Here is a 17152-nt window from a genome sequence, read left to right on the forward strand (position 1 = left end):
CCAGAATTGGCCTTTATAGCCACTCCAGGCGCTGCTTCACAAACCACTGACCACCTCCAGGCGCGTATCCATTGTCTCTCGAGATAAGGAGGCCCAAAAGAAAGAAAGACTCTTTAGCACATCCTCTCTCATTATGCTTATCGTATCTAATATTTCACACTCCTCCTCTTTAACTACAATGTCTACATCAACCCTCTCCTTTGTGAAAACAGACATAAAACTCATTTCGAACCCCGCACACATCTTGTGCATTCATGCATACGTTCCCTTGTACATCTCTGATCGGCCCTACTCTTTCCTTATTTATCCTGTTGCTCTTAATGTACTGATAAAACATCTTTGGATTTTCCTTGATTTTATCTGCCAATAATTTTTCATGTCCTCTCTTCGCTTTTCTAATTTCATTTTCTACTTCACCCCTGCACTTTCTATACTCCTTTAGGCTTTCAAAAGTCTTAAAATGTTTGTGATTGTCATAATCTTTCTTTTTCTGCTTTAGCTTACCCTGTAAGTTTCTAGATAACCAGGGGTCTCTAGATTTGGCAGTACCACCCTTTATCTTTGTGGGAACATGCCTACACTGTGCCTGTAGAATCTTGCTTTTGAATGCCTCCCACTGGTTTGCCACTGATTTTCATTCAAGTAGCTGTATCCAGTCCACATTCGCCAGGTCACCTCTCAGCTTCTTAAATTTACCTTCCCCCAATTTAGAACTCTAAGTCCTATTATATCTTTGTCTGTTTCCATGATTATGCTAAACTAACTGCATTATGGTCACTATCTCCAAAATGGTCACCCACTGTTACTTCCTCCACTTGCCCAGCTTCATTACTGAAGACTAAATCTAGTATTGAGCCCCCTCTCATTGGGCTTGTTACATGCTGGCTAAAAAAAGTTCTCTTGAATGCAGTTCAATAATTTTGTCCCCTCTCTGCCCATCACACTGTTTGTATCCCAGTTGATATTTTGGGGTAGTTGAAATTCCCAACCGTTATTGCCCTATAGTTTTGCACTCATATGTTTGCCTACATATTTGTTCTTCTATCTCCCTCTCACTATTTGGGGGTCTATAGTACACTCCTAGTCATGTGGCTGCCCCTTTTTTATTTCTCAGCTCCATCCATATGGCTTCATTTGATGATTCATTTAACATATCATCCCTCCACAAAGCTGTTATTGTTTTCTTAACTAAAAATGTTACACCTCCTCCTTTTTTATCTCCCTCTCTATTCCGCCTGAAAACTCTATATCCAGGGATGCTGAGTTCCCATTCTTGCCCCTCCTTAAGCCAAGTTTCCGCTATAGCAACGATATCATATTGCCATGTGTCTATCTGTGCCCTCAGCTCATCAGCTTTATTGGCTATACTCATTGCATTTAAATAAATACAGTTTAACACTGCCACATTCCTGTGCTGCACACTTTTTAATCTTTTATCAATAGAATAACACAGTGGGGACGAAAATTCTTGGTTCTCCTCCACCTCCTGGAGTGTCCAGGGTCAGGTCAAGCTTACATAGTTTGGATGGTATTTGTGGATGTCTGTACCATAATGGACAGGGGGTGGAAACTCACCAGAATCGGGTGTGATGTAAATGTGGTCCCCATGTTATCTGACATGGGGAAGGTTCCAGTCCTACCCTGTACTCAATTGGCCTAGAACATTTCAGTAGGACCACACACCATATGCACTGGGAACCTGGACAGAAAATCCACAGCAAAGGTCATCACAACCCAAGAATTTATTTAAGTTAGTGGGTTTATAAAATGTACCTGAGAAAGGCTCCAACCATTGAGCCTCCATGAAGAATGGTACTTCATAGAGTCATAGAGTCACTTAAGGCTTAAAAGGAAGCCAGTTGGCCCATCAAATCCATGCTGGCTCTCCACAGAGCAATCCAATCAGTCCCACTCTTCTGCTCGATCCCTGTAACCCCGCATGTTTGTTTCCTTCAAATGCCCATCCTGTTTCCTTTTGAAATCATTGATTCCGCCAACCTCATGGGCAGTGGGTTCCAGGTCATTGCCACTCGCTGTATAAAAAAATTCTTCCTCATATTCCCCTTGCATCTCTTACCCAAAACCTTCAAGCTGTGTCCCCTAGAGCCTGTCATAATCTTGTACAACTCTATCAAATCTCCCCTCTATCTCCTTTTCTCCAAGGAGAACAACCCCAGCTTTTCTAACCTAACCTCGAAGCTAAAATTCCTCCATCCCTGGATCCATCCTGGTAAATCTCCTTTGCACCCTCCCAAGGACTCTCACATCTTTCCTTACGTGTGCTGAAACAACTGGATGCAATACTCCAGTTGCGGCCTTACCAGAGCTTTACAAAGGTTCAGCATAAACTCCCTGCTTCTGTACTCTAGGCCCCTATTTATGAAGCCCAGGATCCATACGCTTTGCTAACCACTCTCTCAATATGTCCTGCCGCCTTCAAAGATCGACATTCATGTACCCCCAAGTTCCTCTTTTACTGCACACTCTTTTGAACTGCATCATTATGTCTGTATTGCCTCACCCTATCCCTTTTGCCAAAATGCATCACTCCACACTTGTCAGTATTAAATTCCACCTGCCACTTGTCTACCCATTCTGCTAGCGTATCTAGGTCCTGCTGCAGCCGATTCGTATCATCCTCACTGTTTGCCACTCTTCCAAGTTTGATATCATTGGGAAATTTTGAAATTCTACTCTGTATTCCAAAATCCAAGTCATTTATATATAGCAAAAAAAACAGTGGTACTCACATTGACCCTTGGGGAACACCACTGTACACATCTTTCCCTGCATTACCTTCATCAACCTTCTTTGTTACTTCATCAAAGCATTCAATTCGATTCGTCAAGCATGATCTGTGTTTTACAAATCCAAGCTAGCTATCCTTAATTAACTCAAACCTCTCCAAGTGCCTGTTGATTTTTTTCCTGATTATTGTTTCTAAAAACTTACCCACTATGGATGTTAAAATAACTGGCCAGTAGCTACTAGGAATGTCCTTACACTTGCTTGAATAAGGGTTTCATATTTGCCACTCTCCAATCCTCAGGCACCTCCCCCATAGCCAGGGAAGATTGGAAGATTATGACAAGCCCTTTCATTATCTCCACCCCCATTTCCTTTTGCAAACCGGGGTGCAAGACATCCGGACCAGGTGATGTATCGATCCTAAGCAAAGCCAGCCATTCCAGTGCCTCCTCCCTCTCAATGTTTATGCTATCCATTACCTCTACTCGCTTTGTCTCTGTTAATCTCTTAATTGTGTATCAATTGTTTAATTATAAAAGGTGGAGGGTGTTTATTGGGATCTTACTTGAGCACTGATAAGCAGACACTTACTGAGACTGGTGGAGGGTTTTTGAGTGATGAACCACATGTTTGTAATCCTTTTACTCTGTACAATAAATGTGAAACTGAGTAAAGATAGGCTCCGGCATCATCCTTCCACAACATGTTTTCTGGAATTTAACAGCCTCTACTGATATTTCGTCAGATTCCTCTTCCTTAGTAAACACTGATACAAAGTACTCATTACGTATTCTAGCCTTGCCTTATGCCGCTAAACATATTTTACCCTCTTTGTTCCAAATAGGCCCCACTCCACCTCTTATTACTGTTTACTGTTGACATGCTGGTGGAAGATTTTTGGGTTCTCTTTTATGTTGACTGCCATTCTATTCTTATTCTAGTCTTATTTTCCTCTTCACCTACCCTCTCATCTTATTGTAATTGGCCTGTTTCTCAAGAACACAAGAAATAGGAGCAAAAGTAGAAAATATGGTCCATCGAGCCTGCTCCGCCAAACAATATGATCATGACTGATCTTGGGCTTCAATTCCATTTTCCTGCCCGCTCCCCATATCCCTTGATTCCCCATGAGATCAAAAATCTACCTATCCCAGTCTTAAATGCATTCAAGATGGAGCATCCACAACCCTCTGGGGTAGAGAATTCCAAAGATTCACAACTCTTAGAGTGGAGTAATTTCTCCTCATCTCAGTCCTAAGTGATTGGCCCCTTATCCTCAAACTGTGTCCCCGTGTTCTATTTTCCCTGACATCGGAATCAATCTCTCAGCTTCTCCCCTATCAAGCCCTTTCAGAATCTTGTATGTCTCAATTGGATCGCCTCTCATTCTTCTAAACTTCAGAGAATATAGGCCCAATTTACTCAGCCTTCATTATAGGACAACCCCCTCATCTGAAGGACCAATTTAGCAAATCTTCGCTGCTCTGCCTCCAGTGCAAATATATCCTTTCTTAAATGTGGAGACCCAAACAGCACACAGTATTCCAGCTGTGGTCTCACCAAAGCCCTGTACAATTTTAGGAAGACTTCTTTATTCCTGTACTCCAATTCCCTTGCAATAAAGCTCACTTGACGAATTCACTGACGTACATCATACACATTCTTTTTTGTTTCATCATAGTCTTTATCTCCCTTGTCATCCAAGGAGACCTGTTTTTGGTTCCCCTACCTTTCACCCTTATTGGAATGTACCTAGCATGTATCTGAAGTGTCTCTTCCTTAAAGATAATCCATTGTTCCATTACAGTTTTTCCTGTCAGTCTTTTGTTCCATTTTATCCTGGCTCGATCCCTTCTCAATGCATTGAAATTAGCCCTCTTCAAAGAAGAGGCTTGTTCTAAAAATTCCCACCCTGACTTGCAGTCCCACCTGACAACATGACAAGTAATAATCAAATCTTGAACAGGTACTTTATTTCCAATGCCAGGCTAAATAAACGATAGCATCCATTAGTTGCAGGAAAACAACAATCTGGTACATGACTCATGTGACATTCCCTATGGACCATCCTTTGTACCATGAGCACCACTAAAAATGTAAATGAGTTGACTTTCTATTCTGGTCAATTTATTTTGGTTCAGTTTGGGCCAAACACCTGAAGACAAATGGCCCAGAGCTGCTACAGTCAGGATCAAATTCTGGCCATTATGACATTTCAGGATTGGATGCTATTTTGTTTCAAGTTCCTTTGACAGTAACCTTATTCTCATTTAGATTGTTACACACATCGACCAACCGAGTTGTACAGCTGTTAACAACATCCTTAGTTGGTAAAATCTTTTACATTTGATTTCCTTACAGTAAAGATTTTAAATATTATTGATCTGACACTATCGGCTGGATTCTATAGAGCCCTCGATGTCGGGATCTGTGGCCGGGTGGGGGGGGTGGCATGAAAATGGACCTGGATCCAGCCCGCCATGGACATTGACGCCAGCAGGGCCCAGCCCGACATCGCCGGTGGCAGCAAGGCCTCATGGTGGCCCCCATCCAGCTCCCCCCCCGCTCCTCAGCAATGGGACCGCAATTTAAATATATAAATAAATTACATTACCTGAATTAATTAATCCTTTGTAGCCTCCTAATGTCCCGCTGCAATCTCCACCCTGGCGGCCGGCACTGCCGTACCTTCAGATCCCTGTCCGGGGAAACAAGCCGCAACACTAGTGGGGAGGAGGGAGGAGATGAGTCTCTCAGAGCAGTACGGGGTCAAATTAGAGTCATGGGAGTAGGGGATGTTGGGAAGGGTTACAGTTTGAAGTTTGTGCAGTTGAGGGGGGATGGTCATCGAGTCATAGAGTTATACAGCACAGAAACAGGCCCTTCGGCCCATCGTGTCTATGCTGGCCATCAAGCACCTAACTATTCTAGTTCCATTTTCCGGCACTTGGCCCATAGCCTTGGATGCTATGGTGTTTCAAGTGCTCATCTAAAATACTTCCGAAATGTTGTGAGAGTTCCTGCCTCTACCACCCCTTCAGGCAGTGTATTCCAGATTCCAACCAGACTCTGCGTGAAAAAAAGGTTTCCTCAAATCCCCTCTGGACCTCCTGCCCTTGACCTTAAATCAATGCCCCCCATTTTTGACCCCTCCACTAAGGGAAAAAGTCTCTTCCTATCTAACCTATCAATGCCCTTCATAATTTTCTATACCTCAATCGTGTCCCCCTGCATCCTTCCCTGCTCAAAGGAAAACAACCCTAGCCTTTTCAGTCTCTCTTCATGGCTGAAATGCTTCAGCTTAGGCAACATCCTGGTGAATCTCCTCTTCACCCTCTCCAGTGCAATCACATCCTTCCTATAGTGCGGTGCCCAGAACTGTACACAGTACTCCAGCTGTTGCCTCACTAGCGTTTTATACATCTCCATCATAACCTCCCTGCTCTTCTATTCCATGCCTCGGCTAATAAAGGCAAGTATCCCGTATGCCTTCCTAACCACCTTATCTACCTGTGCTGCTGCCTTCAATGACCTATGGACAAGTACACCAAGGTCCCTCTGACCTTCTGTACTTCCTCGGGTCCTACCATCCATTGTATATTCCCTTGCCTTGTTAGTCCTCCCAAAATGCATCACCTCGCACTTCTCAAAAAGTGCTGGAAATACTCAGCAGGTCTGGCAGCATCTGGTCAAATGGCAAAGGTTAGTGTCTTATGAGGGAAGGGCAAATAATTAATTTAATAGTTATTGCAGGGTGGGAGAGGGGAAAAAAAGAGATGTTTTTCTTTTCAACAACTCTTTATTAAAAAATTTAATTCGCCAGTAATGCGAACAACCCTTTAAAAATGGTGTCAGCGCCTGCACTCAGGCAACTGACGTCATTGCCAGGGATTGACAACCCACCCCCTCCATGTGATTGGTGGGGGGGTGGTGGGGGGCGACCCGCCCGGCTCTTTAAATGAGTGGCCGCACATGGAATCGCCACCATTTTTTTCACGGTGGACTTGATACAATTCAGCACAATGGGGTTAATTTTAACATTGGGACCTGTTGGGACTGAGGAGGCCTGAGAGCATGTGGGAAACCTGGAAATCGTGGTTCTCCACATGCTATGGAGTTTTAAATCCACAGCATGTGATTGGCATCACAACAAGATCCCTGCAGGGATGTCTGTCTGATTGACAGGCTTTGCCTCCAGTTGGGCAGGGAACACTTTAGAAGATGCTGCAGTCCAGGTAGATCTGAGCTCCGACCTTGGGCTGGGGTAGGTGAGGGGTAGAAGGATTTGATCCCCAGCCCTGAGGGGCCGGGGGGGTTCAACCACAAGAGTTGGGGTCCGTTCACCAGTCCTGTGGTGGGCTGGGGTGTCTGGCCTGGAGTGGTGATTGGGGGTGTGGGGTCAGTGTTTCACCACCAATCCGGGGGAGGAATTTTGATTGCAGGGAAGGAGAGGGTGGTGGGCAGTCTGATTACAGAGTGTGGGTATCCAATTGTAGGGGATGCTCTGATCTGAAGGTGGGGGTGTTTTGTATGGAGTTTTTCTACTGGTGGATGAAGGGTGCTTGGGAGGTCTGGAATAAAGCACTCCTTCTGCTCCTGGAATACAAGGACTGCTCACAAAGGTTGTCCTCACGTTGCTGCATCTGCTGGGTTCACCAGGGCTTGGAAAGTATCGACAGCCACTGTTAAACCTGCAAAGTGGGTTAAATCTGAGTCTTCCCAACTCATTAACATATTTGAATTGCTAACCCGTTCCTGTCCTACAAAAGGTCAGCGGGTTGGAGTTAGGTTCCTGACACACTTCCATTCTTGGGGAGGAATTTAACCACTCACTCATCCACCCTCCCACCCACTCCCCCATGTTAACATTCTTTGCCATGTTTCTACTGCTCTCCTGAAGGTGTTAACTCTTTGGCAGAGTCCAGGTTCCACGGACACACACCATCTTCTGGAACTGCAAACAAGTGACACAATAAAAAGGTTAACTGTATGACAGGGGCAATAATACTGATCAATCTTATTGCTACACGTGATCAATTGGTTTTGGTAACAGAATTCAGTACATCTCACAGAGACTGTGCCAGATTATGTACAGATCATAATACTCTCTGCGGAGTATGTAGTATAAGGGTCTAAAAGGGTTAATATTTGAGGCAGTGAGAGTACTATCTCCCATCGGGGTGGTGATGATATAAGAGTCACATGGGTAATAGGCTTGACAGAAGCAAGAAGCATCATGAGAGGTGCTAGCTAGACATATTTAAGGAGAGTGTATATAGTTGTGCAAATACAATAAATGAGTTACTATTTAGACGTCCAAAGAAGCCGAGATCATGGTATATAAAGCTCGATCGAGCATCTTAAATGCTAGCAACAATATATAACATGGTGGCAGTGGTGAACACACCCAGAGAATATTAAGAAACATAACCTGGTACAGTAGCACCAAGAAGACTGCAGATCTCATGAGGAGACTAGGAGGAGGTCCAGAGCTGCTCTGTAGATGAAGGAAGACATGGATATTCAATGAGTCAGCCGCACAGGCATCCAAACTGCACCACAGAAGCGTGGTGGGCTGTGAGAAGATTCCAGGTCCAGCGATCGCAGCCTACGAGTCTCAGATCCGAGCATCGGTTAAGTATCGGGTGAGAAACATTTATAAAAGGGTAGAAACTTTGTCGAACAGGGCACTGGCAGGCAAGATGGAGAGAAAAGCCGATCCCACATGAAGGGTGGATCTGGAGTTGGTGGTCATTACCCGAACAGACTGCGAAGCTGAAGTACAGGAAACATCAAAAAAGCGTGGGATGACCCGAAAAGTGTAGGAAACCTCCAAAAAGAGTGGGAACACCTCCACTAAAACAACAAGAATTTCTAAAAAGAAAGGGAACAATGCGTGAAAGCTTCCAGAATTTGGAAGAGCCCAATCAGGACAGAATTGGTCTATGTGGTGAAAAAGATTTCTATGATATCGAATACTTTCTCAGCTACACCCCAAATCTGAGTCTGAGTAAATAAATACCCAATTGTACTTCATGGGTGCAAATACTGATGATGTGATCGTAAGGCAAGACATCAATGAGGCTTCAGACAAGTTTAATGATGCTTTTGATAAACCTTGGATAAATACTTTAATTTAAGAAGCAATAAGATTTTTAGAAAGAGCAAAGTTTAATAAAAGGATCCAGAAGCTGGGTGAATCGGTGGATGCTTTCATTAATGATTTGTACAGATTGGCTGAGGGATGTGAGTATGGAGAACTGAAGTCTGAGTTGATAAGGGACCGAATAACAGTGGGAATAGCTGACGAGTCTTTATCAGATCACTTACAGTCAAAAGAGGACCTTACGCTCAAGAAATTGATTCAGATGGTGGGACAGACAGAGGTCTGAAGACAAAATAGAGCCATCCTGCAGCTGAAGAGAAGCCTTGGGTCAGGAGAACTCAGCTGACTGCTCAAATCCTGAAGCCCAGGATGGGAAAGCAATCTCCAGATAAGAAGATACACTCAGGAGGGAAGGTGCATGATGCTGTGAAACCCTGCTAGCACTGTGGCACCAAAAAGACCCACAGATGTGAACAGTATGTTGCTAATAAAGCAGAATGTTTTAATTGCAAAACGACGAGCCATTTCGGAAAGATGTGCTAGAGCAAAACCTCTTCTACAAATACGCCAAAGAAAAATTCTTCACACAAAGAGCTGTGAATGAAGTGGAACAACTTCCACTGGAAGATAAACCAGGAGACTTCTGAGGGGAGATTTGTGACCCCAATCGGGCATTCTGGACTATAGACATTTATGTCAATGGTCATATTACTAATTTAAAATTAGACACAGGTACAACTGTCACAGTTTTGTCACACCAAGAGTAGTGGTTGTTGATGCATTGCTTGTAACCAACAGACACTCCGTTACACCGTCCAGGAGAGATTGAACTGAAAGTCAAAGGAAAGTTACAGGCAACACTCCAGTACAGGGGAAGGCAGATAATGGAAATGCTGTACATTCTCTGTTAAGCAGAAAAGCGTGCTTAGACTTGACACCTAATTAAAAAAGTAGATGAAATTGCACATCTCACGAGTTCCTCTAGTAATCCTCAATCTAATGGTGAAGCTGAAAGAGGAGTCAGAATTATTAAATCATTGTTGAAGAAGAAGGAGGATCTTCCAACTGCACTCTTAAACTTTAGATCTACTCCACGGTTATGTGGATTCGCACCTGTTGATGGGGAGGAAGCTAAACCTCAACTTCCTATTCTTTTTCCAGGGCCATAAGTCCAGGTTTATCAGAGAGTTCAAGACAGAGAGAAGTCTTAGAGGAAACAACAAACTCACAATTATAATAAAAGATTTCATACCAGAAACCTACCCAAGTTGAAGGAAGGAGAAAAGGTATCAATATGAGTCCTCGGAAGCAAAGGTGTAGTTATCCAGAGAGATGAAAATCATCAGATATCTTATTTAGTACATAATTCAGAAGGTACAATAAGATGAAATAGGAGAAACCTTATCCCTATTCCTCAGAAATAACAATCAGTTCCATATTTGGATGAACCAGATGGTGATTCAGAAACCCAGAGACAACCGGATACGACAAACCTGAGTCAAGGCCATCCAAATCATCGAACGTGACTTTCGAGAAAGATTACTGATCTTCCGAGTCCAACAAAAACATGATCAGAGAGAGCTATGAAGCCTCCTGACAGATTGAATCTGTGATGTCAGAGACATGGGGAAGATGGAGCAATATGTAAAGTCAAAATATATATATATAAAAAATATATATGCACCAAGACCTTAGAGGGGTGGGGAGCGGTGGGGGGATGTAGCATAAGGATCTGAAAGGGTTAATATTTGAGACAGTGAGAGTAATACCTCCCACTGTAGTGATGATGATGTAAGAGTCACATGGCTTAGCGAGAAGCAAGAAGCATCATGAGAAGTGCTAGCTAGACATGCTTAAGGAGAGTGTATGCAGTTGTGTAAATACAATAAGCATGTTACTATTTAGACATACAAAGACTCTGAGATCTCCGTAAAGAAAGCTCAATCTAGCATCTTAACTAATATACAACAGAGTAGATTCCTCAGTTTCCTCTTTCTCGTGGGATTGCCAAAATGTACAGTTGTGTTGACTATTTTAGGAGAAATAATGAACAAAATCTTTCCCCTGGTTGTTTTAATGTGGGATATACTCTGCAATGGGTGATATAAAACTCTCATGATCCTGGCAATTACTTATTATTACATATCAAATTATTCATATATAATCATGTTATTGAACTTTTTTGAATCTTTGTTTCACTCACCGTTGAGGCCGAATATTTCATACCATTTCAGGATTTTATTTCTTGGATGTGTTTGAGTCAAGATGAATGATCCCGCAAGTTTAAATGTGGGTTTTCTAATTTGCAGATTAATGGTACCATGATCCCGGATTATATTCTGATACAAGTAATTGTTTCTATATCGAGTCCATTGTGCGTCCCAGTTACCCCAGTAATCTTTCGCAAAAGTAACCAGCTGCTGAATTTCTTGCCCTGAGTGTGGTTTCCATTCCCAGACAACAGGCCCATTTCCAGGATTGTTTGGTCCTTTTAATGAAATGTCACCTCTCTCATGCAAAAAATAAATATGATTTGGGTTTCCTGTTAGAAAGAGGAACAACATAAGTATTTATCAAATCACAATTTCTTAATCCAATATTTCGAATGATTAGCAATGTTAATCCATTTAGAGTCATATTTTTAGATTCAACTGATCATGTTGCCTTCATTACAATCACTATTAAAAAATAGACATGTTTTTAGATAGTACCTTTCACAACCGCTGGACGTCCCAAAGGTTTACATTCAATGACGTACTTTTGAAATGTAGTTACTGTTGTAATGCAGGAAATGCGGCAGCCAATTTGCACACAGCAAGCTCCCACAAACAATAATGTGATAATGGCCAGTTAATCTGTTCTTGTGATGTTGATTGATGGATAAATATTGGCCAGGACACCAGGGGTAACTCCCCTGCGGCTCTTCAAAATAATGCTGTAGATTTTTAACGTCCACTTGAACGAACAGGTGGATTCTCGGTTTAACCCCTCATCTAAACAGTAACATCTCTGACAATGCAGCATTTTCTCAGTACTGCAATGACTGTCGTTCTTCATTGTTGTGTTCAAGTCCTGGTGCAGAGCTTGAATCTACAACTTTCTGACTCAGAGGTAAGAATGCTTCCCACTGATCCACCACAGCAATTCCATTATACATTCAATGTATCAATTACTAGAGTTATCTGAATATACATCATCACTACAAAAAATAATCAAAAAGAAAAGAGAGGACATGGTTAATTCCATGTTCCAGAAAATGAAAGCTCCAAAATTTCATTGTGGTTCCTGATTGGAAGGGGGCATTATCAGATTGGACATGAGTTAACGGGAGAAGAATTAATGCAGGATAATATTATGTCAGGTCTCCACCCATTTGTCCTCTACCGGGATTTCTCAAATTAGGAGGAGATCATGTGGTTCCTGTGTTCACTCTTCACTGTGTCTGAAGCATGACAGAGATAAAGCAGCTCTTGAAACCTGACCCACAGCCTCTTTCCTCCAAGTGCTTTGCCTTATCTATGAAGGTGATATTTAACCTTAATGCATTCAGATACTTCCAGGTGGCCTTTGGTGACATTGGTCACGCAATTCAGTCAGAAGTTCATCACTACCATTCACTGGACTGTATTTCCACCTTCAAATCACCATCTACCTTCATTTCAAGGATAACAGTAAAGTAATAAAACCCTCATTATAACCAATATTGTATTTACATTTTCATCTGGGAAGTTTTCCAAAGCAGTAAATCCCGGCAGGCATGGGGTGGAATTTTATTATGGGGGCTGGGGTCCTGACATCTGGAGAACTGATGCCGAGATCCCCACGTCACCTCTTCTACAGAAGGCCTGCTGAATTTAGTGCCAATCAAGCACTTAGATTAGATTAGAGATACAGCACTGAAACAGGCCCTTCGGCCCACCGAGTCTGTGCCGAACATCAACCACCCATTTATACTAATCCTACACTAATCCCATATTCCTACCAAAAACATCCCCACCTGTCCCTATATTTCCCTACCACCTACCTATACTAGTGACAATTTATAATGGCCAATTTACCTTTCAACCTGCAAGTCTTTTGGCTTGTAGGAGGAAACCAGAGCACCCGGAGAAAACCCAGGCAGACACAGGGAGAACTTGCAAACTCCACACAGGCAGTACCCAGAATCGAACCCGGGTCGCTGGAGCTGTGAGGCTGCGGTGCTAACCACTGCGCCACTGTGCCACCCTTAAGTGGACAGCAGCAGGCCTTCTACGGGATCAGGGACCCTGGCGGGGGAAGTCCTGCCCTTGCAATGCTATCAGCCAATCAGAGGCCGGCAGCTGCATTGCCACCGCAGAGGTGGTGGCTGCCGCTGCAAGTGCACCTGCCGGAGGCCCAGGAGCGTTGCTGGAACCAGGCCTTAGATAGGTCAGGGCGGGAGGGGTCTCACAGGGGAGGGGGGGGCTAGGTGGTCGGCAGCAAGTGCAGGGGGTTGGCCCTCAGCGGACACCCCTTCCCGATGCCAGGTCCCTCATTCAGACACTAAGTGCCTTTGAACGAGGGCCACCCCGACCCCAACACCGAGCAAAGCGCATGGTTTTCGGTGCCATGTTTCCTGTGCACCAACAGGACTCACCTGCTGCACAGCTAATTGCAGCTGCAACGGGAAGAGGCCATTAATTGGGTATTTATTGCCCAGGTAAGGGCTTAAGTTGGCAGCAGGGAATGAAGGCCATTCAAAAGCTTTCTGCCCCAGGAAACCCCCTTCACCACCATCCCACCCAATTTAATGCTCACACTACCTCCAAACCCGCCACGGGGGAGAGCATAAAAATCCCCCCCTTGTGTCTGTGTGACTTGATAAAATAGCAACTCACATCACAATTAGCAAGAACACAATGGCTCTGTACACACTGTATTCACAGTTTGGACACTAGATCAAAGTGGGGCCTAAAATGAGGATCAGCGACAAACTCTTTCAGACGATGTTTAAACTAAACTATAACATTTATAACAAAAGCAAAATACTGCAGATGTTGGAAATCTGAAATATAAACAGAAAATTCTGGAAATACTCAGGACGTCTGGCAACATCTGTGGAGAGAGAAGCAGAGTTAATGTTTCAGGTCTGTGACCTTGCAAAGCCTTGGATATATTCAATGACCCAGACTCCACTGCTCTCTGCGGGGGGAGAGAAATCTGGGAAATGATAATAAAAACCATATTTCCTTTTTGATTATTGGTGCGTGAATTCATTGAACTCAATAATAAAATAAAACCAGATGAACTTATTTGGTGGGAATAAGGCACTTACTTAGTGTGAAAACAGATGGAAGGAGAAACACAAGGAAACTGAACGTCAAACCTGTTGGCATTTTGCTGCAGAAAAGTCGTAGACTCATTTCACAGATTCAGTCTCTTTCCCTGCAAGAAATATACAGACAGATAGATACATTCAGAAAACCACCTGAAGTTAAACAGAAACATATTTCTTCAATATGTTTAACAACTAAGATTGCGAAGATAAAGAAATCAGCTAAAACAACTTGTTAAGTTATTTCCTCATTCTAATTTAGAACTGTCAAATGTATAATAAACTTTTTCAGGAAAGTGCTCCATCTCATCTCGTGATAAATGTAATTACATTTACTCATCCTATTATTATAATGGACTATGCAGAATCCATCTCTTATCCACCAGTCACTTACAGTTTCCTACGGAAAATAAAGTAATTGAAATAGGAATAAAACAAGAAATGTAATTCCCTACGATAGGGAGAGGAGACAAAAAATACAATTGCAAAAGATTTCTCCACCAAAATTTTCACTGACACATAGCTCAATAAAACTGATTTGTAAACTGATGAATTTTACATAACAGAGTATGAATTAACAGCAATCAGCATTTTCTTATTTTCTGCTGTCACACTTATTGAAAATATTTGTGTAATAATGTGCTTTCAATGGCAATATCATTGCTGATCATGCACCATTAACATCCAGGGGGAGTCGCCATTGGCCAGAAAGACAATGTACCAGGTGTATAAATGTCATGGCTGTTGGAGAAGTTCAGAGGTTGGGTACACTGTGACAAGTGTCTCTCCAATACCTCTCCACTATCTATAAGTCTAAAGTCAGGAATGTGATGGAATACTCTCCACTTGCAAGGATTGGTGCATCTGCAACAACAAGAAACTCGACACTATACAGGACAAAGCTTGATTGGAAACCCATCCAACACCTTAAGCATTCATTCTTTCCACCACTGGCACCATTGCTGCAATGGGTCCTATCTACAGGATGTACAACACGACACAACAAGGCTTTATTTGCAGCACCTTCAAAATCTGTAACCTCCTAGAAGGACAAGGGCAGCAAGTGCATGGGACATCAATGTTTTTTTGAGCTCTATGAGTGCCCTTTGAGTTCCAAAATTGCATGTGCGACATGCATGCACACTTGTGGAGTGAATTGTACCACACACCATATTGGTGAGGGCATTAGCAGTGGGCAGAGCAGGTAGATTATGCCTGCAACTCTGATTTGACATTAGCTGTGTCATTTTGGAGCTCACCCCTCCAGCGAATGCCTGCAAAGCGATGTTCATGCACATAATGGCACAAGGGGCCATGGAGTCACCTGCAATCCTAGAGAGCCGCATGTTCCCTCTGACTGCTTGTTCCTGGCAAGAGAGAATGAATATGGTTAGCTCTCTTTGAATAGAGAGCTTCAGTGACCACCCTTACACAAAAGCGGACGGCAAACTGTGAGAAGTTGCAGATATCTCCAGATCAAGCCCACACAGAGCCAGGTACGTAAAAGGTTCATCGCTTTAGCAGCCACTGGAAATGTGGTCCTCACCCTGTTCTGACGCTGCATTTATGGCTGCAGTAGTTGGCAGATTTCAGAGGCAGCTGAGAGGGGAAACTGTGCACAGAGGGATGAGGAGGAGGGCTCTCAACATGAGGCCTGACACAACTGGGGTATTCAGAGAGCATTTTTCCTGCCTCCACCTCAGCCAGGAGCAGTGTCTCTCGAAGCTGTGATTCACCAATTAGCTGGTCACTGATCTGTGCAGCTGCTCAAACCAGACTTGCAGCCATAGAGCAGGACGGCACTGCCATTGGCTGTCAATGTGACTGACAGCCTCAATTTCTATGCCAGAGAGTCTTCCAACCAACAGTTCTCACTTTGCCATGCATTTCTGCATCAGGGAGGACACTGAGGCCCTGAATTCAAGGAAAGAGGATTTCATTATTTTGTCTCTAATTAGACAGCAGCAGAGGAGTGGGCACATGGTTTTTCCAGGATAGCAGGATTCCCAATGCTACTGGGAGCCACTGATTCTGCAAACTCTGTGAGCTCCACATTGCAATGGGGACATGTACCCCAATCGCTAAGGGTTCCACTCCCTTAACATGTAGTTTGTGTGTGAGTATTCATAGACCTTCATGTTGGTGAATGTCCGTTATCCTGGCAGCAGCCATGATTCTTGCATTCTGCAGCACTCAGACATCCCATCAACTTTGAGCTATCATATCAATCCAGAGGGTGGTTGCTTAGCAGCAAGGACTATTCGCTCTACACATGACTAATGACTTCTGCCCACCACCCAATCACACAAGGGCAGTGGTCCTACAGTGACAGCCATGCTGAGACAAGGAATGTCATGGAGCAGTTCATCAGCGCCCTGAAACAATGGTTCGGGGGGAGCCCTCTCCTACTGGCTGGAGCGTGTCTCGTGACACATGGTCTGCTGCCTCCTCCAAAAGCTGGCAACCATGAGGATGCAGCCACCACCACCAGGCCTTAGTGACCGCATCAGGAGGGGGAGAAAGAGGAGGAGGTGGAAGAGGAGTAAGAGGAGGAAGCAGAGAAGGATGGGGCGGAGGAGGCAAAGCAGGAGGACCAGGAGGAAGGAAGGAGGCATCCGAAACATCATCTCTCCAGACCGGCTGTCCATGAACATCTCATCAGACTCCAGTTCCCCTGAAAAAATCCTCAGATCACTGTTGCTCCAAACTTCCCCACCTTTCTATCGCTCTGATACGGACCATCACAGTGTCCTCTTGGCCAAAAGACTGAAATAAAAGACCAACAATTCCACACTAACTTTGTCCAACATCACTTCCAGTGATAATTACAGAATTCAACTATTCACCGTTGTGCTTTCCCTTCGTGCCTGTCTTTCAGGAGCCTTTGCATGGCCTTGTGCACCCATGCAGTTTCTCCCCCAGTGGTTACAACATGGCTAGTGGAGGGCTGTTGATTTTCAGTGGGGGAGACGGCAGATGGCCTCACAGGAAGTCCTTGAGCA

At 43.8% G+C, this 17152-nt stretch overlaps 1 protein-coding gene across 8 annotated transcripts in view; it reads right to left on the reverse strand.

Annotated features, from left to right (window-relative positions):
- LOC137376021 (uncharacterized) overlaps window positions 1-17152 on the reverse strand; it is a 69097-nt gene that overhangs the window by 49044 nt on the left and 2901 nt on the right. For 7 of the 8 annotated variants that reach the window (XR_010976122.1, XM_068043956.1, XM_068043955.1 and 4 more), the window contains exons 2-3: window positions 14151-14260; window positions 11058-11396 (exon numbers count right to left, since the gene is read on the reverse strand). Coding sequence is in view for 7 of the 8 variants with exons in the window: in XM_068043956.1 (XP_067900057.1) it covers window positions 11058-11396; window positions 14151-14238 (427 nt within the window). In the remaining variant the exon portion in view is untranslated. Of the gene's footprint in view, window positions 1-3339; window positions 5316-11057; window positions 11397-14150; window positions 14261-17152 lie in introns of those variants that run through there. The other variant, XM_068043957.1, reaches the window with a different exon arrangement.

Source organism: Heterodontus francisci, chromosome 12 (assembly GCF_036365525.1).
Source record: "Heterodontus francisci isolate sHetFra1 chromosome 12, sHetFra1.hap1, whole genome shotgun sequence".
Taxonomy (NCBI): Eukaryota; Metazoa; Chordata; class Chondrichthyes; order Heterodontiformes; family Heterodontidae; genus Heterodontus; species Heterodontus francisci.